The sequence below is a fragment of the Meles meles genome, chromosome 1 (genome assembly GCF_922984935.1).
Source record: "Meles meles chromosome 1, mMelMel3.1 paternal haplotype, whole genome shotgun sequence".
Taxonomy (NCBI): Eukaryota; Metazoa; Chordata; class Mammalia; order Carnivora; family Mustelidae; genus Meles; species Meles meles.
In genome coordinates this window covers 112,512,792-112,537,481 of record NC_060066.1, presented here as the reverse complement: position 1 = coordinate 112,537,481, position 24,690 = coordinate 112,512,792, and the positions used below count along the sequence as shown (strand labels likewise).

The window sequence follows — 24,690 nt, the reverse complement described above, 5'->3', positions numbered from 1 at the left end:
TGGTAGAAATGTACCCAGAAAGCTTCATGTACACAAAATGACTATATAACAAAACTTCACACTGAAGGGAACATTCTAGAAGTATTTATTTCATTGCTGGCCACTTGGTTGCTGCATGCAACTCTCAACAACGAGCTGCCACTCTCCACTCCTATAGAAGAACCAAATCCTATGGTACCACTAAGATTTTCAGACTTTCAGGCTTTTATTACCAACATCATTACTCTAGGGACAAGCCTTGTAGGGACTTAAAAGCACTTATTCTCTATAAAAAGTAACTTCATATTTCATGCACATACTCCAATTGGCAGACTTAGGTCCAAAATGGAAAGAAAAAAAGTTATTCTAGTTCTGTAAATTTATCAGAAACAAAATAAGCCACTTCTCCTTGCTTTGTTATTAATAGGATTTTTTTTTCTCTACCAGGAATCAAGACAGTAGCTTTGATGATCCCTTAGTTATAAAATTGTTTACTCATTAAAGTTCTCTCCAAAGATGTTAAGAAGTAAGAAGTTGGCTCATTTTCTTGTACAACTTAAAGAAATATTTGCAGTATATGTAAATTCTAAGTTATATTGCAGACCCTTGTGATAATTTAAAAGGTCTATTCTCCCCATTTAAAAAATTCTACCTCAGAAGGTAAAAGGAAATCCCCATCATCCCTGAGCAAAAAAGGGAAAAATTACAGGTACTTTTATTTGTTAATAGAAGCCACTTAAATGAGTTATCTATCTTTAGAACATTCTCAGAGAATTTACATAAACTGAAATAGGTATGAGGTGTTCTCAGAGACTTTCTCAGATAAATGTATTTAGTAGTTTGAGTAGATGCTCTATAAAAATTTAAATCTAACTACACAGCTAAACATTTTCCATTTTGAAATTTGAGAATATCCTGAGAGGACGCCTATGGACATGAAACTACTGGGTGCAGAGGAATTTTTAAAATGTCAGCAGGAGGGAAAAAGAGTTGGGGAAAACTACAGTGGAGAAAGAAAGAAGGGGAAGGACAAAACTATAGTGACAGGCTGGGCCTTTCTTTCCATTAAGTCAGGGGACTCTGGCTATCTGTATGTTGTACTTAATCTTCTATTAATATAAACCGGATGCTGACAGACAAAATTAAGAATGTCCCAAACTAAATTTAAGTCTTTTAAGGAGTAAATGACAGAAAACACTTTAGCTTCTTAATCAAGGAGTGCTATAATATAATTTCAAGGCATCTTAATATAATTCATTTAACCCTAAAGCAGTTGTGCAATAAGCAAAATGTCATAAAAGGAAAACAACAAAAGTTAACTTCCTATAGGGGCCAATAGACAAGATCTTTGTAGCACAGCAATCAACCTTCACATAGTGGAGTCTTGTTTACAAGGCCATCAAAAACTGAAAATCACAAATGTGACCAACGAAAGGAATGTTGATTAGATAGAGGCATAAAACTTCCCAATGGGCTGCCTTCTCTGAAGAAATTTCAGCCTGTTATTAGCACAGGTTGGCTAAGCCGGATATCACTGATGATTCCATTAGAGAAAGAAAATGCCCCACTCAGTGCTGTTTAAAAATGTAAAGACACTGGGAGGGAAAAAACAAAATAAAACAATCTACTGTTCCCTAATGTATACAGCCTAGCACCCAGAGAAAGCCTCTGCCCCCAAAAGAGGCTTTCTACAAAGGGGTAAGCTTCATCAAATGAGGTGTACATTTCATTTTCAGGACATGTCTTTCCTTGCAAGGTCTTTAGAGGCAGAAGTTCCACTTGGAATTCTAATACACATCTCTGCGAGCTCAGCTTCCTGAAAACATACACCTGCCGGGGTCTAGGTTCACCCTTGCCAGTGACTGGACTCACTACCTCACAGCCACCAGAATCGCACATACACTATTAACATGATGAAAAATACAGCGACTGCTGCAAGTTTGGCATAAGTGGAACGCATGTTCAAGTACTTCGCGTCCTGGCGGTATTTCTTGGACAGACTGGACAGATTGTTAGCCTTTGAATCCAATGCTGTCAAAGAGGAAAAAAGGAAAACAGTAATTAGTCCCTGAAGTATTCTGTCTAATGTATTAAGCATAAAAATAACTTAAACGAGTGGGACCATACCAAACAACCATGAAGCTTAAATTGTTTTTATTTTAAGGGTTAGAGTGCATATACTGGCTAACCCATGATCCTGACACACTATAAAATCTACACTGCATTTTAAAGTTACCACACTAGGGATGCCTGGGTGGCTCAGTTGGTTGGGCAGCTGCCTTCGGCTCAGGTCATGATCCCAGTGTCCTGGGATCCAGTCCCACATCGGGCTTCTTGCTCGGCGGGGAGCCTGCTTCTCTCTCTGCCTCTGCCTGCCACTCTGTCTGCCTGTGCTCTCTCTCTCTCTGACAAATAAATAAATAAATAAATTTTTAAAAAAAGTTACTAGACTAAATTATGTTCAAATTCTTAAGATTGTACCGCGAGGTGGTTAAGAGTACTGGCTCTGGTCTCAGAGTCTTTGGTTCGAATCTCAGCTACACCAGCCATAGGACATTGGTCAATTCACTTAGTCTCTACTAAGACCCAGTTTCATTATCTATAAAATGAGGATAACAACACTAACTGTACCACAGGATTATAGGTACATGAGAATGGCTGTAAAGTGAACATAATCCTTGGATATGATAAGCCTTTGAGAAGTGTTAGTTGATGATAATCATCTTCATCATTTTTTCATGGTCTAAATCATATTCTCTCATACCTTGAAAAATGATAATTCAAGTACGATAAGACTCAGGTGACCAGAAAACTCAATGAATCAGAAGCTGAGTATTGAGCTATATCTTAATGGTGGCTGCTACCAAATTCCCAAGATTCTCTACACAGTAAAAACTATTATGATGCTACTAGAAATTATATTTCAATAGACACAGGAAAGTTGTCTTGTAACTAAAATATAATCACAGGTGCTAGAAAACCACCAATACCTACTAAATTAAGCTTTTTAGAAATTTTGCAAAGTTTTGTTTCTCAAAAAGGATATTTATAATGTAACTGCCTTCTCTGTCACCTGAGCACTTAGAGAAGCAACAAGACTGGACGAAAATACATGACATATTTTAACAATATAAACAAATTTTCAGTGTGATATAAATGAATTCTGATCATTTTAGTTCTTTAAATTTTTGGAAAAAAACTATTTTGCAATATGAATTTGTTCTTCCTTAGGGAATACTTCTGGAATATTTGGAGTTGCTTAATAGAGACTGAGTTGATTGAGAAATGTGATATTACTTAATGACAAAAGAATGACAGCCACTTCTAAATTAGAAATTTGTCCTGTAAGAAAAACACTTAGTCATATAAGAAAATTTAGGAGATGAGAAATAACCATGACAATGCTGTGGGGAATTTTTCCAGCCAGTCTACTAAAATGGACACTCCACTAGATAGAGGTTCTTAACTACTATGTCTATTGCTATATCCCCAGTGCCCAAAACAGAGTCTGGCAATAGTCAGTGATCAAAAAATAAATATTTGCTAAATGAATCTAAATCTGCTGAGAATAACTGGGCAGCAGAACAATATTAAGTCATATGAAATAAACAATAGTTAAGAGAATTCCTTTACATAGGAACATTTAGAAATACATGATATCGTAAAGACAAAGCCACTACTGGGAGAAGTCACTGAGCAAATACTTATTACAGGCACCAAGCAAAGTGCCAAAAGATACAATGATGATCACAACATACACGAACCCCTCTATTTGGGGAACTTACAGTCTAGTAGAATGACAGACCTAAATGAAAAAACAAAACCCATGACTTAAAAGAAATAGCTATTTTAGGCAGTAAAAATGGGCATAATTTTTTGTATTGCTAAAAGAACCCACAGGAGGTACTTAGGCCTTAAATGCAAGGCAGGCTAGCTCTAAAACCAAAAATTAGAAAGAGGGGTGCCTGGGTGGTACAGGTGATTAGGCCTCCAACTCTTCATTGGATCATGAAATTAAGCCTCATGTTGAGCTCCGTGGTCAGCAGCGAGTCTGCTTAAGACCTCTCTCCCTGGGCAACCCCTTCAGGTCCCCTCCCACCTTGGGAGCTTTGTACTATCACTTTGCTCTTGTTCAATAAATCTTGCTTTGTGCCCCTCCACCCCCCAAAAGACTCCCTCTCCCTCTGCTCCTCATCCCTGCTCACTCTCTCTCCCTCTCTAAAATAAATAAATCTTAAAAAAAAAAAAAATTAGAGGAGCACCTGGGTGGTGCAGGTAGTTGGGCAACTAATTCTTGGTCTCAGCTCAGGTCGTGATCTCAGGGTCCTGGGATCAAGCCTCCCAGTGGGCTCTGCACTCAGTACAAAGTCCACTAGGGACTCTCTTCCCTCCCCCTCTCTCCTCTGCCCTCTCTCTCCCTCTCTCTAATAAACAAATAAATCTTTTAAAAAATTAGAGAAGGAAGACATAAAAGATGGATTCTTATTATGAAGAAGTTAAAGAGGAAGAAAACATTTTTTGAGGTAGGCTAATCCTTTCACTATCCTTCAGATATGCTCTGTTCAGATACGCTTTTTCTTCCTCCCTCTTAAAATACCACTCTTCACTTCTTCCTGGTCTATCAAAATTCAAGAAGTCTTCCTTGTTTACTTCACATTATCTACTTCCTGCTACATTTTACAGCTCTTATTGTTTATATATCCATTTAAAACTATCACACACTGAAGATAGACAAGGACCTGCAGAGGTCAATGAATTCTACCAGGCACTAGCAGTGTGACTAAAAGCAAGGTACCTAACTTTTCTGAATTTGCTTCTTTATCTGTAAAACTGGTTTGATTACACCCAATTCACAAGAGATTACTCTAAAGTATAAGTAAGATATATGTAAAGTCCCCCTGGTGTGCCTGGTGGCTCAGTCAAGCATCTGACTCCTTGAATTTGGCTTGGATCATGATCTCCGGGTCATGGAAGATGCCCCATGTCAGACTCCGTGCTCAGTGTAAAATTTGCTTGAGATTCTCTCTCTCTCTCCATCTATCCCTCCCCCAGCTCACACTCTCACCCTCTTTCTCTTTCAAATAAATGAATAAAATCTTTAAAAAGATAAAGTCCCATGAGATGCCTGGGTGGCTCAGTTAAGCATCTGCCATCACCTGGTCATGACCCCAGGGTCCTGGGATGGAGTCCCACGTCTCGTTCCTTGCTCAGCAGGGAGTTTGCTTCTCCCTGTGCCTGCCTCTGCCCCTGCTTGTGTTCTCTGTCCCTGACAAATAAATAAATAAAAACTTTTTAAAAATATAAATAAATAAATAAATAAATAAGGTCCCCCTACCATATTGCCTAACACAAAGGGTTCAACTGATGTCTCTTCCCTTATGCTACCTACAAATTACTTTGTGACAATGACAATGTTTCTTATCCTCCCAATCAGATGAAGTTATTAATATTAGAAATGTACAGGTGACCCTTAAACAACATGGGTTTGAACTGTGCACATTCCACTTATACATGAATTTTTTAAAATAATTTTTTATTTTTTATTAACATATAATGTATTATTAGCCCTAGGGGTACAGGTCTGTGAATCACCAGGTTTATACACTTCACAGCACTCACCAAAGCACATACCTTCCCCAATGTCTATAACCCAACCACGCTCTCCCTATCCCCTACCTCCAGCAACCCTCAGTTTGTTTTTGTGAGATTAAGAGTCTCTTATGGTTTGTCTCCCTCCTGATCCCATCTTGTTTCATTTATTCCTTTCCTACACTCTAAACCCCCAATGTAGCCTCTCAACTTCCATACATGAATTTTTTTAATAGAATACTGTAGATGTATTTTCTTACGATTTTAACAACATTTTTTCTCTAACTTACTTGTAAGAATATAGCATATAATATGTGTAACATACAGAATAACACGTTAACTGGCAGTTTATGTTAAGGGGAGGGCTTCCAGTCAACAGTTGGCTATTAGTAGTTAATTTTTAGGAAGTCAAAAGTTCTATACAGAGTCCCTGACCCCCACGCTGTTCAAAGGTCAACTGTCTTCTTTTCCAATCAGCATAGCACTAGAAGAGAATCCTTTTACACTTTTGATAAACTGACCATATATATACTTTTGATATAAAGAAAAATTCCTGTTGTGGTCTATTTTATCCCAGGTAGAAACAGTAAGACTGTTATGAGGAAAATTTATAGACTCACTCATCCAAAATTTGATGTTTAAAGAGTGTGAAACTATTTGCTGGAACATCTGCTGACTACTACCATAAAGGTTACAATCTGCAGTTCATAATAAAGAAAAACCCATCTACCCATGAATAACATCACAAGGCTGAGTTCATGAAATACTCACTTAGGCAATGATTTGTGATCATTACTGTGAGAGAAATAAACCGAGTGTATGAAATAGATATGAAATACATACATATTACATTTAAAGAGTACATTAAACACTTAGGTAACATTTAAACATTAGGTAAATATACAGGTATTTTAAGGCAAATTAGTTAAGTACACAGGTCTACATACATACACGTGCACACACCCATATGTGCTTAAAAAATTGTTACACAGCTAAGTAACAAAGAGTTTAAAGGACAAAAGAGATTAATGTGATGTGGGCTACCAAAATCAGGGAAGGCTTCTTGGAAGAGGTAGTCCTCATCTGGATCTTAAAAGAACAAGTCCGGGATGGTGAGGAAGCTGACCGGGCTGAGGCAGAACATTTGTGAATTAGAGAGCATGAAAGAAGTTTGCAATCACCTTATCTTCCATTACAGAGAACAAAATGCCTTGCATACTTTAAGCACGCATAAAAATGAAAAGTAAATTGATCCACTGGCATTTTTCAAAGAGCTGGAGCAAACAATCCTAAAATTTGTACGGAACCAGGAGAGACCCCGAATTGCTAAGGAAATCTTGAAAAACAAAAACAAAACTGGGGGCATCATGTTGGCTGACTTCAAGCTTTACTACAAAGCTGTGATCACCAAGTAGTACTGGCAAAAAACAGACACATAAACCAGAGGAACAGAGTAGAGAGCCCAGATATGGACCCTCAACTTTATGGTCAAATAATCTTCAACAAAACAGAAAGAATATACAGTGGAAAAAAGACAGTCTCTACAATAAATGGTGCTGGGAAAATTGGATAGCTATGTGTAGAAGAATGAAACTCGACTATTCTCTTACACCACACACAAAGATAAACCTGAAGTGGATAAAAGACCTCAACGTGAGGTAGGAATCCATCAGAATCCTGGAGGAGAACATAGGCAGTAACCTCTTCGACATTGGCCACAGCAACTTCTTTCAAGATATGTTTCCAAAGGCAAAGGAAACAAAGGCGAAAATGAATTTTTGGGACTTCATCAAGATCAAAAGCTTCTGCACAGCAAAGGAAACAGTCAACAAAACAAAGAGGCAACCCACAGAATGGGAGAAGATATTCCGCAAATGACAGTACGGACAAAGGGCTGATATTCAAGATCTATAAAGAACTTCTCAAACTCAACACACACAAAACAGATAATCATGTCAAAAAATGGGCAGAAGACATGAACAGACACTTCTCCAAAGAAGACATAGAAATGGCTAACAGACACATGAAAAAATGTTCATTATCACTAGCCATCAGGGAGATTCAAATCAAAACCACACTGAGGGGTGCCTGGGTGGCTCAGTGGGTTAAAGCCTCTGCCTTCGGCTCAGGTCATGATCCCAGGGTCCTGGGATCAAGCCCCACATCGGGCTCTCTGCTCACCAGGGAGCCTGCTAACCCACCTCTCTCTCTCTGCCTGCCTCTCTGCCTACTTGTGATCTCTGTCAAATAAATAAATAAAAATCTTAAAAAAAAAATCCCCAAAAACCCCACATTGCGATACCACCTTACACCAGTTAGAATGGCCAAAATTAACAAGACCGTAAACAACAAGTGTTGGGGAGGATGTAGAGAAAGGGGAAACCTCTTACACTGTTGGTGGGAATGCAAGTTGGTGCAGCCACTTTGGAAAACAGGGTGGAGACTCCTTAAGAAATTAAAAATAGAGCTTCCCTATAACCCTGCAATTGCACTATTGGGTATTTACCCCAAAGATACAAATGTAGTGAAAAGAAGGATCATCTGTACCCCAATGTTCATAGCAGCAATGGCCATAGTCGCCAAACTGTGGAAAGAACCAAGATGCCCTTCAACAGATGAATGGATAAGGAAGATGTGGTTCATATACACTATAGAGTATTATGCTTCCATCAGAAAGTATGAATACACAACTTTTGTAGCAACATGGACGGGACTGGAAGAGATTATGCTGAGTGAAATAAGTCAAGCAGAGAGAGTCAATTATCATATGGTTTTACTTATTTGTGGAGCATAAGGAACAACATGGAGGACATGGGGAGATGGAGAGGAGAAGTGAGTTGGGAAAAATTGGAGGGGGAGACGAACCATGAGAGACTGTGGACTCTGAGAAACAAACTGAAGGTTTTGGAGGGGAAGTGGGAGATTAGGTGAGCCTGGTGGTGGGTATTATGGAGGGCACATATTGCATGGAGCACTGGATGTGGTGCATAAACAATGAATTCTGGAACACTGAAATTAAAAATAAATAAATAAAAATTAAAAAAAAAAAAAGAAAAGTTGAGACGAGACTAGATTTTATCTTGTAGTCACAGATGTTAAGTTTTTCAGCAGAGGAATGCATGGCATTTTATGACATTTGATCTGACAGCAACAAAGTCTCCCAAAGTGGCTAGTCAGGAAACTACTGCAATAAATCTTTGACAATTTCCTCTCATTCTTCTTTTATTTCCCTTAACTTATGTGTTTCTGTAAATATTTAATGTTGTAAATATACTGGAAGCAGTGATTGCTTCCATATCAGAAGATATGGAAGGAGACCATCACACTGTTCCAACTCAATAAAAACTAATCATATTAGGGAAAAATATTATATTGGAAGTCTTATAATGTAATCTGTCTCTAAGAGGTGATTTCTTAATAATGCTAGACAGAATATGACAGTAAAAAAAAGTATCCCAAAATAAGCTATCCTTGCCTATAGGAGGACTCTTAATGCTTTACATACCTGAGAGTGCTTCTCCCCGTTGTAACACTTCTTCAATATTGGCCACCATGATCCTCTGCACATCTTGCAATTCAGTGTTGATAGAGCCTAGGTTTCTTCGAGCACGGCTGTCAATGTAGAGCTTCTTGGTTTTCTGAATGTAGGTGTCTAGAATAATAAAGAGAAGTGACCATGAACAACTTTGTCCATCAAAGTACTTAGGGAACAGGAAGTTTTGAGTTTAGTCTTGGATCTGCAATTGTCCGTGGCTAAGCAAGCTTTTGAGTGAGCATCAGAATTTGAGTTTTGATTTCTTCATTTGAAAATGCAGAGAGATGACCAATCAAGAGAAATGTCCTCTGTATACCTTTAAATGAGAAATCTCTGCTCTCAAGATCCTTAGAGAAATTAAGACCTACTGTAGTAAGCCTTTCCTGAAAGCAAAGATTTTCAAAACATGGTCCGAGGATCCTTAGGGTTTCACTACTTAATTCTTCACATTCCCTGAAAAGGATCCTGGCAACAGTCTAGCATCACTACAGGTTAATATGGCAAGGGTTATTCTATCATCAAAAGGGGGAAAAACACTGTCTTAAAATATTTTCTGTAACATACATTTCTAATTTCACTCTGTTCTTAAACTTCAGGTAAAGCAAAATCCCACTACAAAACTGCAATCTTATTCATGGCTAGCTTATGTCTGTATTTCTCAAACCTGTAAAAAGAACAACTTACTATTAAAGATTTTATTTTCAACTTTGGGCAAAAATCATAAGTTACATGAGCTGGATACCTCTCATTTGCCTCCTTAGACCTCCTCTCCACCTTTCTGCACCATGCTTTTGCCTCAGGAAAGCTGACCTGAATGGACCACATCATGGGCTCCTTGGCCTGGTACTTCTGATTAGGTTCAGCCAATGGGGGAACCCCAAGGGTGAGGCATGAGAGCAGATACTGACATTAGGGTATTTATTCCCAACCTCTCCCTGAGAAGTCACCCTGGCAGTATCCCTCCAACCAGATGTTATTGCTCCTCTCAAGTTGGCCTTCTCTATAAATTTTTTCCTTTAAAGTTCCAAAAACTGTTCCTTTCTCTTATCCCTTCAGGCCGAGGGATAAAAACAATTACTGTATCACTGATCTCAGGTTACTGTACTTTGTAGTTCACCTATAACCCATTCATCTTTGTATTCAATCCTTTAAGCTAATTTGAGTGTACCAACTATTTCCTGTGTGACCTTGATACACTATTCTTATTTTTTTCCTTAGGTTTACTGGACCTTATCTTCAAAACAAAATTTGAAAAACCAGACATTATAAAAATTAGCACTTGGAGAGTTTGTAGTTATGAAACACTGGAATGTTTTGCTGACTTTTCTTTATTTCTAAAAGTAAGATAACCATTTATCTAGCAAATTGATAACACTCCAGAAATTCGGAAACAGTAAAACCAATTTCCGTTTTAACTAAAAATACCAATAATGTAGTCTAATCATACTTACTTTCACTTCCACTACGTAGGGTACTCAAGACATTTCCTTTGATTTATTGCCATCAGATATTTAACTGGTGATGAATCTTTCTGTAATTATTTTACATGAACATCCACAGTCACTATTTCTGCATGTAATAAATGTTATCTCTCCCCAGCACCATACCTCTTCCAGCTATTTTTTTTCTTTTTAACTAGAGGATCTGAAAGAAACATCTTCTTTCTGATTTCCAAGTTCTGATTTCCAGGAAATGAACCTTACTGGGGGCAGGGAGAACTCAGCTACTATATATCAGTCAAGTAGATCTTTGGACACAGTCCTGATGATGAATCAAACCAAATCACAAAAAAGGGCAAATGGCAACAAGTTCTAAGAAAAAGATCAAAAGACCAGAGAAAATTACTGAGAAGAAGTCTCATTCATTCAAGAGGACAAAAAGAGATGGAATAGAAAAGACAGAATTCAAACCTTCAGTAAGTAAACATCAGAAAAAAATGTGTCAGAATTATTATCAATGTAACAAACAGCTTCTCCATATTGTTTGCTCTCTTGGTATAGAGATGAAGAGCAAAAAACTTACCAAACTCAATAAAGGAATAGGGCCTAGACACAGTGGGCACCTTCTTCCCATGCTGTTCATCAAACTCTGAGTGCAAATCTTCTAGGTAGGCAAAAGCCAATTTCTTAGGGAAGGCAGCTTCACACAAAACCAAATAACAAACTCCCTGCTCAATAATGTAGCTGGAGAGAAAAAAATACAAAAAAACAAAAAACAACAAGAAAAAGTTATCTATAGAATAACAATACATCCAGCAACTTGAAGCAGACTCTCAGTGCGTTACAAACTTTTTTTTCCCCCATTTTATTTATTTTTTTAGCGTAACAGTATTCATTGTTTTTGCACAACACCCAGTGCTCCATGCAAAACGTGCCCTCCCCATTACCCACCACCTGTTCCCCCAACCTCCCACCCCTGACCCTTCAAAACCCTCTGGTTGTTTTCCAGAGTTCATAGTCTCTTATGGTTCGCCTCCCCTTCCAAATTTTTTTTTTTAATAAACATATAATGTATTTTTATCCCTAGGGGTACAGGTCTGTGAATCGCCAGGTTTACACACTTCACAGCACTCACGATAGCACATACCCTCCCCAATGTCCATAGCGTTACAAACTTTTGAAAATATTCTAGCCTAAATCAATTCAAACCACAAATCCTTGGAATCAAAAAGCAAACATCATCTTATTATTAGAATCATATTCCAAAAAGGAATATTTAAACATGTTTATTATTATATAATTCAGCAAAAATATTTTAATACCTAAGACTTTTTCTTAAAAACTCAGAGTTGTGACTCCATCTACCTTTTGATTATGTATGCAAATGAGTATACACATATTTAAACTCCTTCCAGTTTTAAGAACAGTGGACTGGAAATTTTGGTGGATATTTAGAAGTTGGAAGTTAATGCCACAGTGTTTACTGGATATAGATAATGACCTTATGACAAATAATAATCCCTAATGCCAGGACAGAACTCTGTGTAAACTATCCAGTATCAGAAACTACTCAGTAACAGAAGTGACTTCCTCTTAGCTCCCTGGCACTCTGGAAGGAGCTATATGACTATATGTCTGAGATCTCTTGGAAAGAGGTTAGGTCACTCAGTGATTTCAAATGTCTTCCCAGCCACAGTACTCTTTATTTCATCAATAATTATATTCAGAGGACCAAGTACATTAAATAAAATCAGAAGGTCATTAGTTTAAGTAGGAGTATAAGGGCACAAAGTATTATATATACCCCTATCCCTACTCTTACTATGTGGCTCCTAATGCATCCTGGGACTCCACAGAGCAGTTTACAGTATATCATATGATCTCTCAGGCCTCTTAAAATGATGATGATGATGATGATGATGATGATGATGATACTGCTGTTCTATCTCTTGCTTGGGCATCTGAATCAACTGCTCTCCTTGCCTTCAATCTAGACCATCTTCTAAACTACCAGTTTTATTCCTGGGGCACGTGGGTGGCTCAGTCGTTAAGAAGAGTCTGCCTTCATGACTCTTAATCTCACAAAACAAACTGGGGGTTGCTGGGGGGAGGTGGGGTTGGGAGAGGGGGAGGGGGTTATGGACATTGGGGAGGGTATGTGCTATCGTGAGTGCTGTGAAGTGTGTAAACCTGGCGATTCACAGACCTGTACCCCTGGGGATAAAAATACATTATATGTTTATAAAAAAAAAAAAAATTGGAAGGGGAGGCGAACCATAACAGACTATGGACTCTGAAAAACAACCAGAGGGTTTTGAAGGGTCGGAGGTGGGAGGTTGGGGGAACAGGTGGTGGATAATAGGGAGGGCATGTATTGCATGGAGCACTGGGTGTTGTGCAAAAACAATGAATACTGTTACGCTGAAAAAATAAATAAATTTAAATACTGAAAAAAAAAAAAAAGAGGTGATCCCAAAAAAAAGAGTCTGCCTTTGACTTGGGTCATGATCCCAGGATCCTGGGATTGAGCCCTGCATAGGGCTCCCTGCTCAGCAGGGCAATCTGCTTCTCTCTCTCCCATTCCCCGTTATGTTCTCTCTTTCACTGTATCTTTCTCTGTCAAATAAATAAATAAAATCTTAAAAAAAATAAACTAACAATTTTATTCCAAAAGAGTAAATATGACATATTACTCTACTTAAAAACACTCAGGATTCCCTAATACCCTACAAAATAAAATCATACTCTTTGATATAATACTTGTGGCTCCAAAACAAGTATAGACTAATCTCCAGACTTGGGTTCTCTTATGTCCTCATGGACTTCTGCTTATATATAAATATATATATTTCTAATTGTAATACCCTTTTATGTACCTGGAAAAACTTTGTTCATTTTCATATGCTTGATTCTACTATAATTTTTTCCATGAAATTTCTCTGTATTCTCCCTCTCTATCCCCTTTCCTCAAAACTTACTCCCTACAAATGGGAATTTCTTTCTAGTTCCAAAGCATTTCATTATAACTGAATTACAGCACTTCTTGCCCTATGGTATCATAGTTTAGTTGTCTGCACATATGTTTCTCTCTGCTAATAGGATAAGCTCATAAAAGCTATGGACATCAAAGGCAGAACTAAACATGTGGTCTGTCAAAGAATAATCTTTAATAAATAGCTCTTAGATGGAAATTATGGATGAGAAGAGATTATAAAGTTACTAAAGGAACCATATAGAAGAAAATATTCTTAACCCATGGTAGAGAGAAAAATACTATATATAATTAGGCCCCTATATTTACTTTTTTGATGTTGAAAACTGGATTTGTAGAAAGTATTTCATATACTACACAAATTAATAGCTTATAAAACTTAATATCCAGGCAAACCTTTGGAGTCCCCAGCCTCTTTGGGAGCTTTGTACTCTATCATTCAATGAACTTTACTATCACTCAATAAACCTGGCTTTGCTGACCACCAAAAATAAATAAATTAAAAAAATGTAAAACAAACAAACAAAAAAAACTTAATATCTACTACTTTCTTAACCAATAAACCAGGGTTTGTTTTGATTTTGGTTTTGTATACTTGTTTGTTTGTTTCTAATGGGTGGAGATCTTTTTTTTTTTTCCCTTTCAAGTTAAACAGCAGGTCCCGCCCAGGTCTCTATTGTCTTAGCTTCTGAGTTCCTAAAATAGCAAGGATTACTTAGCTAATCCTATTTTATTTTCCTTTGATCTTCTTGTCCTCTTTTAAAAAAATCTTTCCTGTTTTATCACCCTCAAACTTGACATGTATTAAACATTTAATACCAATTATTTGTACATAATTTGAAATTCAATACAATCCTTTTGATCCCTCTTTTGGCTCTATATGCACTGCCTATATAACCATCGACTGAGATGCTCTTAAATTACCCTCACAAAACTAGGACCATGTTCCCTATTTTTAACAGAGGTAACGGAGCCTAGAGAAGTATGTGAGTTGTTCAAGGTTGTGTTGTTAGTAAATATTGGCTTTAAGAAGCTCCTAAAGCAAAAAATTATCTATTATTGCACGATGGGTACAGTACTCATTAGACACAGGGTAACAGTTCATTTATTGTATGCAAATTTAATAAACAAACCAAGATCCCTGTCTTGCAGAACTGGAGCCAGGGAAGTTGCTTCCATGAAGAGAATGTATTTTTAAAATTTTCTTTACTTTTAAATAATTATTACCACTCTTACCAGGTGTTGCTTGTATCTACTGTATCTCATACTTAAATGATCACAAAGAAATGGGATTATACTCACTGGAAAGTCATGGCACCGGCTTCCAAAGTACATCTAGTAGGGGACTGTTCATTCAACTTGCGAAAGAGCTGCTTAGCCTGACTCTGGTACTGTTGAAGGTCCCGGCCAGACTGAAAGAAGACAACTTCATTTAAGAATTTTCCACACACAAAAAACGCCAAAACAATTAGTCAGCAGCATCATCCTATGAAGACACTATGTAAATAAGGTCTTTAACTAAAGGTTAATAAGATTCATTTTTTTTAAATATTTTATTTATTTATTTGACAGAGATAGAGGTCACAACTAGGCAGAGAGGCAGGCAGAGAGAGAGGAGGAAGCAGGCTCCCCGCGGAGCAGAAAGCCCGATGTGGGGCTCGATCCCAGGACCCTGAGACCATGACCCGAGCCGAAGGCAGAGGCCTAAACCACTGAGCCACCCAGGCGCCCCAATAAGATTCATTTTTAACAAAAGAAAAATGGCCGACTGTTAGAGCAAAAAGGAAGACCAAACCCCCTAGCTGTTCAAGAAAATCACACTATTTGCCAAGAAGCAAACTGTACTTCTTGACTGTCTTTTACACACTCTTAACTTTCAATCCAGTGTTTTTTCCACTGTTAGGTCAGTTGTCTCCTCCTAACTCATTTTCATTTGCACACTTACTGGCACATACTGGATGACATTTTCTATACCTGGGAAAATCCTAGGAAAAACAGACCAATGAATCTCATTTTTACGTGGAATATCAAGCAAAATCTTCCACAAAGTGTTACAGTATTGAACATTTAAGTAAAATTAAATGTATGCACCCGTAACTGCAAATTACTAGAAACACTATAATGCAACTGGGTAAAAATGAGCAAGAGTAAGGACAGAGACTGAAAAGTCAAATATTCTTTACTGAATAAATCTATTTGGTTTCTGAGTTTGGATAGCAAGGGACATATGCATACAAAATGAAAGTAACAATATTCAGATGATATAATTACAGGCAATATTTTCTTGAACAATTTTTAAATAGTTTAATAATTTTTTAAAAAAAGGAAAAGAGCCTAATGGGGAAAATAGTAGTGTCATCTCAAAAGGAGAACATCATACTTCACTAACCAATTCGTTCCAAACAGGAAAGAAGGAAATGGAAATCAATATACATTATTTATGCATCCACATACAGCATAGGAGGGTGGGAGGGGACTTTTGCCATTTGATAGAAAGGAATTATTTTATTTTAGATTATTTATTTTGAACACTAGAACACAGTATCTCCTTGATAGATGTTTAATAACTAAATGTTTACCTTAAAAAAGCATTTATTTGAGGTTCTTCCTCAAAAGATCTGTGGACTGGATCCGAGGTCTAACTTTTAGAAAATACAAAGTGAAACCCAGAAATTCTAGATAGCAAACCACTCAGTTAAGAATAAAAACAAGGAAGCAATGATAAAATTATCAAAGCGGCAGATAAGCAAATGTACAAGTAGCGGATTCTAAGCTATATTTAAAATGAGGGTGTCTGGGCAGGTCAGTGTCTACCTTCGGCCAGGTCATGATCCCAGGGTCCTGGGATAGAGCCTGCATCCAGCTCCCTGCTCAGCAGGGAGACTGCTTCTCCCCTCACTCATGCTCTCTGCCTCCCCCCAGTGCTCTCTCGTGCACGCTCTCTCTCAAATAAATAAATAAAATCTAAAATAAAATAAAAGAATGAACTGGAAATTTCAGTATGAATAAGGAAGTAAATAAGCATGATGTGAACCAGGAGAGTTAGGCAGACACCACTAGAAGTTATCTATTTGTAGATTTATCTTGTTTAGTACTGCCTCTATGGCAATGATTTTTATAATACTCTTCACTTGAGAAATATTTCTATATTAACATATATATGTATATATGTGTATATTTACATATTAACAATACATCATAATCTATATTAATGTTATTATATTAACCTGTATTGCATACACTTTTTTTTCATGACTGGTCAGCTAGTAAAGGAGAGTGAATACTATCACACGCTTTGAACTAGTGCACAATATCCCATATTTCTAAATTTGAATGGTACTAGCCAATTTGCTTGCTTCACCAATGCCATTATATATGTGGCATTTGGAAGAGATCTGACCCTACATTAGACAGAAAGGGATGCAAATAAAGTTGGAAATATTATTAAAGTGCCAAGAAATAATATCAACATTAATCAACGATTTTTCAACCTTGGCTTTATGCTAAAATCACCTGGGTGTTGTACAAAAACTACTCAAGCCCTATATTTCTCTACCCCAAACCAATTAAATCAGTATTGCAGAGGTGAAACTCAGAAATAGGTATTTTATTTCTTTTAAAGATTTTATTTATTTGACGGAGAGAGACCGCAAAAGAGGGAATACAAGCAGGGGGAGTGAGAGAGGGAGAGAGAGAAGCAGTCTTCCTGCTGAGCAGGGAGCCCGATGTGGGGCTCGATCCCAGGACCCTGGGATCATGACCTGATCCGAAGGCAGATGCTTAATGAGTGCCCCAGAAATTGGTATTTTAAAAATAGCCACAACCGTGGGCACCTGGTGGCTCAGTCAATTCAGCATCTGCCTTTGGGTCAGGTTATGATCCTGGAGTCCTGGGATCAAGCCTACACGGGGCTTGCCGCTCAGTGGGGAGCCTGTTTCTCCCTCTCCCACTACTCCTGCTTGTACTCTCTATCTAATAAATAAATAAAAGATGTTTAAAAAAAATAAACAACCGCAACCACAGAGGTTAAGTAAAACTCTTTTCTGACAGCTAAAGGCAGGTGAGCACATTAAAGGAACGAGTTGCAGAAATAAATGGGAAAAAAAAACTGTCAAAGACTGATACAAATGCTTTGACTTTATAAGAAGCATTGTAAACACTACTGCAACCTAAGAGAAAAGAAACTAATAACTGTATGGACTACAAGAAGCTATGTCCAAAAGCATGCTAAAGTTTCAGGGACTTTCAATGAACAAAGCAGTGACTGCCAATGCACGACACTGATATTACACAGAGATTATGGCATGCCAACCAACATTTTACAGTACTGGTTCCATTTGCATCACCATCGCCGAGAACGCAATGCTGGCACGATCTTTCTGATAGTCATTTTTGTGATATGTATTAGAAATTATAAAATTTTGCACATTGTTTTAGCTAACAATTCTATATTTGAAAATATATGTACACACCATATCTTAAAAAATAACTACAAGTGCATATAAAAATAAAAAATGTTCAGTTATAGGATAGGAAATTGGTTAAATAACATATGGTATCTTTATATATAGGAATGCTATATAGCCATTAAAATGATGTATAATATATAATGATATGAGAAGATATTCACTACAAACTAAGTGAAAAAAATAGGTGAAAGTTTTACAGTATTATCCATTATTTAATTTTATACACATACACAAAGATTAAGACTACACATTAAAATGGGTATAATTTAAGTAGGGATTTTGGTAATAATCACCATTAACATTTTGGTCCTTTTGTTTATATATATTTACTGAATTATCCACAATAAGCACAGACAAGTTTTGTAATGGGGAATTATTCATTTGCCCATTCCTGTTTATTGCATATTTGTACCCACAAATATGTACAGTTCCACTGTGAACTTTCAGAAAGGCAAAACGAAACCGGAAAAGATTTTTCAGAAATAGGCAAATTAATAAAATTAAATGAAAGCACTCATTTTCTGCCAAACACTGTTCTGAACACTTTACATAGTTTAACTTAAATAATCTTTATAGCTACATATGAGGTGATTTCAACTACTATGCCCATTTTCTGCATATGAAGTAAAACTTGCTCAAGGACTAGGAGCCAATAAGGGGAGGGGCAAGAACTTGAACCCAGACAGTCTAGTTCTGGAGTCCCTGTTCCCAAGCATGCTATACCACCTCTACAATTAATATTGCTTTGGTGATAACAGATTCACCTTTTGTGTGATCTTACTATTTGATATTAAATCTAATTCACAGGAAATGCTCAAGAAACTGTGGCAGCTCTGGTCTAGATCTCAAAAACAACATATTTACTACTGTACAGACAGACCCTCAGTTTGCTTTTAAGATTAAAGTCACAAAGGGCCCATAGTCACTAGACTACCAAAAACAGTTAGATTAGATGTTCTCATTCTGTTTTCCATTTCATCTAGAACAACTTGATGAACCTTGTAAAAGTATAATGGAAAGATGTGTTAGCAATCCAATAATGAATTGGATGTGAATGTCTGGACAAATCCTGAAACTAATTTGAGGTCATCCAATAGCATATTTAGATTTGGTTCCATATATAATATGAAAGGTACAGGGTAGAAATATACCACACAACTATAATACCTCTTATTGCTATCACCTAGGTCTGGTGAACAATTAATTATATCAAATGCCACCTTTTGTCTTTACAAGAATGTTTCGCTAAGCTCTTACCATTTTTAAATTCCTATTGAACTCAGCTGGTCAAAGGCCAGAAGCACCAAGAACCAACCATTTTCCTCTAAAAGCAATTACAGTAAGAGGACTAATGAACCCTCAGTAACTGGGGTGTGTGTGGCAGTTTAAATACACAACAGACTATCTGCTTTTTTGATGCTCCCTGTTGAATACTTGGTTAGATAAACACCTTCTTCAAGTCTCCAGAACTGGGGCAAATTGAAAGAAAAGAGAACACCCTTCATTTTGAGGTACAGCAGAAAGGCAGATGAAGAAACAAATATCCAAAAAGGAGAAACATACCAGAAAGGTACAAGAAAGGAAACAGAATATCAGAATCTAGATTTAAAAAGCTCATTTCTCTACCACCCCACCTGACTAAGCAGCTAAGCAGAGGAAACAGTGCATGAGAGACTCTGCCTAAATTATTTTTTAAATTTGAATCTCTATTGTATTATTGTCGAAAATACATCATTCAATATATAATAACAATAACAATAATAATATTGTTGAATAATATTGAATAAATGTTCAACTCCAGTAGAAAGGCAGTTTGTACAGAACTAGCATCTACTAATCACCTAACATAGGATATCAATGATCAGTATAAATAATTGAAAAAGTGCACTGAATTATCTGTACTGAACAAAATTAAGGTACTTAACTATAAAACTATTCGGCTGAAATATCCATTTCTTAAAAAGTTATTTCTGGACTCCTAAGAAGTAAATATATGATTAAAAATGTTTTTTGTTTGTTTGTTTGTTTGTTTTCAGAACAAGGCAGTAAAGTGTACCAGTTATGCACTAGGGCTCTACTCTAGAGTCAGACAGTTACTGATGAAAAATCAGTGGTTCTTAACCACGGGTGATTCTGCCGATTGCACCTGGCAATGTCTGAGAGTATTACACAACTGGAGGGTGGTGGTGATGGTAGTGCTACTGCCATCGAAGATGTAGAGGCCAGGAGTATTAGCAGACCTCCTACAATGCAGAAGACCATTTCCCACAACAAAGAATCATCTGATCTGAAATATCAACAATGCAGACATTAAGAAACTGATGAAAAATACCATTATGCTACTTATTAGCTACCTGACTCCTACCAAAAAAACCTATCATCTCTAAGTTGGGAGATTCCTATCTATAAATGGGAATAATAAACATATTAACTATCCTAATATGATTGGTATGAAGATTGAATGAAATCATATCCCTGACAGGCTTTAGCACAATGCTTGACACATAGTAGGTGTTCTATAAATGTTCTGTATACTATTATCATAATAAAAAAGAATCTAGGATTCATATTTTTATAGATATTAAAAGTTTAGGAAAGACTCTACTATCCAAAGACCAAATACCTTTTTTTAAATAAAGATTTTATTCATTCATGAGAGACAGAGAGAGAATAAGAGGCAGAGGGAGAAGCAGGCTCCCCACGGGGCAGGGAGTCCAATGCAGGACTCGATCCTAGGACCCCAAGACCATGACCTGAGACAAAGGCAGATACTTAACCAACTGAGCCACCAGGAGCCCTCAAAGTCCAAATTCCTAATGGAAATAAGTATGGAACTGCCATCACAAAAGTATTTATGTGGAAACTTCTTTCCTTTGCAATTAAACAGAGTAACCCATCTTGGTAAACCAACAACTATTTCGGAATTAAATTAAGAAACACACAACAGGGGTGCCTAGGTGGCTCAATCAGATGAGTGACCGACTCTTGATTTCAGTTCTTGATTTTGGCTGGGGTGGTAACCTTGGGTTGTGGGATGGAGCCCCAAGCCCCATGCAAAGGTGGCTTGGGATTCTCTCCCTCTGCCCCTCCCCCCCACTTGTGAGTGCACCCCCAAAGCACTAATATATAAAATCTTTAAAAAAAAAAAAAAGAAACACAATATCTCAATTATTTTTTTCAGTAAAGTATCAGGCAGAGAGTAAGGAACTACTAATATCAAATAGCCTTTCAATTCACTGCATTCCTTGCCCACATTGAAATTCAATGCAATAAACCGACCAGATTTTTCCTTGGGAAAACCCTTTCCCAAACTATGTACATATCCTTCAATGAGAATTTTCCCGCACTATCTCCCTTGTCAAGTCATATTCCTACATTTATTTTAGTAATTCCACTCCTTCTGTAGAGTGGTTCTAGAAAATTCTTTTTTTTTTTTTAAAGATTTTATTTATTTATTTGACAGACAGAGATCACAAGCAGGCAGAGAGGCAGGCAGAGAGAGAGAGGGAGCAGGGTAGAAGCAGGCTCCCCGCTGAGCAGAGAGCCTGATGCGGGACTCGATCCCAGGAACCCGGGATCATGACCTGAGCTGAAGGCAGCGGCCTAACCCACTGAGCCACCCAGGCGCCCTGGTTCTAGAAAATTCTTAACAAATTGGGAGAAAAGTACTTCACAACTGAAAATTAAGGGCACACTATAATGATTAGACTTAGTTTTGTCCAGTGAATAGAAAATATTTCACTCAGCATGACCTGCAACTTCATGATCAGTATCACTATTCTCCTACATGTGAAAATAAAATTTCCAAGTGAAACCTAAAAAGGTATATAACGGGGTACCTGAGTGGCTTAGTGGGTTAAGCCTCTGCCTTCAGCTCAGGTCATGATCTCAGGGACCTGGGATTGAGTTCTGCATCAGGCTCTCTGCTCAGCAGGGAGCCTGCTTCCCGCGCGTGTGTGCGCGCGCCGCCCCCCCCCCCCCCCCCCCCCCCGTGCTGCTCTGCCTACTTGTGATCTCTCTCTCGCTCTGTCAAATGAACAAATAAAATCTTAAAAATAAATAAAAATAAAAATGCATATAACCAAATAGAAGCTTTCCTTATTACTAGACAATACTGTCAGCTTAGAAGTCATTTATTTTGGGAAGACTTCTGGTCTCCCAAAACCAAACTAGATACCTTTTCTGCAAGGTAAAGGAGTGAGGTAAAAGAGCCTTTGAACTTTACCTTTCTGTAAGTAAAACAGCCACAGAGTCTTCTTCCTCTTCCACAGTAGTGGAGATGCATTAGTTTTCTGGGTTTCCTATTAACTACAAACTCCATGAAAGTAGGGACTGTGTCCTCTAACCTCCTGTATTATCACCACGCTTGACACAATTTATGTGTTTAATAATTTTTTTCCAACAATGTATGAATGAAAAGCCTAAGAAGAGATATGTACAAAATAATTTTTTCTAGAACTCACTTTTCTTAGGCTTGAGTTTGGTTTTGTTTTTTAACTACTTAGGGTGAATGAGAAAGTGAAAGAAAATTCTACACTTGAAATAAGTTACATAATTTTCATTCTCAGCCTCCCTTCTTCAGAGACTGCCCAACCCTGTTCCAGAAACCAGTCTCACACAAGAAATTTCCCTTGTGATTGTAAGGCACAAAGCAGCTTCTTTTCAAGATATCTGGGGTGGTGGTTGTTTTTTTCATCAATTCAATACACTTTTGGGCACCTGTGCTAGCATAAAACTGCTGTTGTAAAAGCTACAAACACAAAGATGATTAAGACCTGTCTACTGCTTCCTAAGAAGTTCAAATTATTGAAAAAAAAAAAAGTAAAATAAAAAGTACAAGGCATTACAGGAATATAACACAGGAGTTATAATTTCAACAGTAGAAATTTACTAAGGCGGTGGAGGAGGTGGGAATTGGGCATAACCTTGAAAGTACTGTACTGAACTTCAAACAGGTGTCAACATGTGGCAATATTATCTCACCCACTTTCAAAAGATGTCATCAAGATAGGTCAAGGATCAAATGCCACAAAAGAGCTTGAAGAACTTAGGAGCTGATTTTTCCCAGGACCTGTCAGCCTTAATAGCAGCAGAAAATTAGAAACCCCGAATTTTAACGAAGTCTCTGAGAGTTACCCAACACTGGGTGATCACAATCGACCGAAACCATACCTACACCGGAGCGTCTTTCTGTAGAAACAGCTAAGACAAAAATAAACCTCCTCCGTCAGGAAAGATTTCTTTTCACAAGTCGTCTCTCCACTGCCAAAGGATAAAAGAGCAATTCAGAGGGGTCGAGGGTGCAAGGGTCTCCTGGGTTCTAAGAAGAAATCCGGTACTGACAGCAGAGCTCCGGCAGGGACTTGGGGTCGCGGGGACCTCGGAGCTCACCTGTTCGTCCTCCTGCATCGAAGCGGCCAGCGGGAGTCCGTCCGCCACACGGGCGATCATCGTAAGCAACACCATCTTCACAGACTACAGGGACCCAACACTGGCCGGGGTGGCCGGAGACGTTCTCCTGACTTCCTCTGCCGCGACAACAGTTACACCTCTAGCTTAATTGCTGAAGACCCAGCCGCTTGCGTCTGCACTTCCCGCTGAGGTGGCCGGAAACTAGCTTTGGAGCCTTCCACTACCGGTCCTCAGAATTGGCTTCCCACCGAGAACCATAACTATCGGAACATTAGTTCCGCGGACTCTCCTTCCACCTTCGGAAACTTCCAAGGCCCCGCCCGCTTCTCTGGACTGGGAGCTTCCAATAAACCTTGACACTTGAGGGGTGTGTCATACAAACTGAAACAGAATAGTCTAGTTCCCAATACTTTTAGGGTGGCTCCAAGAGGTGGTGGGAGTTAATGGGTACGTAGATGGAGAGTATGTGCAAAAAACGAAAATCAAGTTATATATTTTCATATTTTTGTATTTTATATATTATCTATTTTATACATAATTCTATATGCGTATAGTTCTAGGCAGGGATTTTTGTCTGGTTTTTTTGTTTGGTTGCTTTTTGCTTGTTTGTTTATGTTGTATCCCCAGATCGTTGAACAGTTTCCAATTAAAAAAAATATGTATCGGGGCGCCTGGGTGCTCAGTGGGTTGGGGCCTCTTACTTCAGCTCGGGTCATGATCTCAAGGTCCTGGGATCGAGCCCCACATCGGGCCTCTCCGCTCAGCAGAGAGCGCTGCTTCCCTTCCTCTCTCTCTGCCTGCCTCTCTGCCTACTTGTGATCTCTGTCAAATAAAATCTTAAAAAAAATATGTATCTATTGTATGTGTGAAAAAATGACCAAGTATGCGATCTCAGAAATCACCAAATCAGGCACCCTTCCAAAAGCTGGGATCTCTGCTACATTTCTTGCAATAGGTAGCAGGGTAGCTTTGCTAGAACTTCCAGGAACTGGGCATTCACTTCCTATTGGAAAGACCTCTACATAATCCTACTTGAGGAAGCATTACCATCTCTCTTTTCTTTGGTGTACCTACCTCTAAAATGGGGATATTATCCACCTCTCAGGATTTTTGTGAACATTGGGTGAGAAAACGTAGGTGAACAAATTTTGTAAGTTAAAAAAAAAAGTCATACAAGTGTTGTATTTATTATTACTTACATCAGTAACTACTCTTTATTAAGCATTTGTGGTTGGCATTCACATTAATAGAAATAGAAAGTGCTTTATAGATACC

General features: G+C 37.9%; 1 protein-coding gene across 1 annotated transcript; it reads right to left on the bottom strand.

Moving 5' to 3' along the window:
* Positions 1-69: 69 nt before the first annotated feature.
* Positions 70-23,624, bottom strand: SEC22B (SEC22 homolog B, vesicle trafficking protein). The gene is made up of 5 exons (XM_046023376.1): positions 23,395-23,624; positions 14,837-14,946; positions 11,126-11,286; positions 9,074-9,220; positions 70-2,010 (listed from the first exon to the last, which is right to left on the bottom strand). Exons 1-5 carry the CDS (start codon positions 23,467-23,469, stop codon positions 1,856-1,858), a joined length of 648 nt encoding a protein of 215 aa, XP_045879332.1. The 5' UTR covers positions 23,470-23,624; the 3' UTR covers positions 70-1,855.
* Positions 23,625-24,690: the final 1,066 nt, after the last annotated feature.

Coding starts and splice junctions, on each gene's coding strand:
- SEC22B (XM_046023376.1), bottom strand. CDS start 23,469: ATGGTGTTGCTTACGATGATCGCCCGTGTGGCGGACGGACTCCCGCTG. Junction 11,287..14,836: donor GCCGGTGCCATGACTTTCCA/GTGAGTATAATC, acceptor TTTTCTCTCCAG/CTACATTATTGAGCAGGGAG. Junction 9,221..11,125: donor CTATTCCTTTATTGAGTTTG/GTAAGTTTTTTG, acceptor TTATTATTCTAG/ACACCTACATTCAGAAAACC.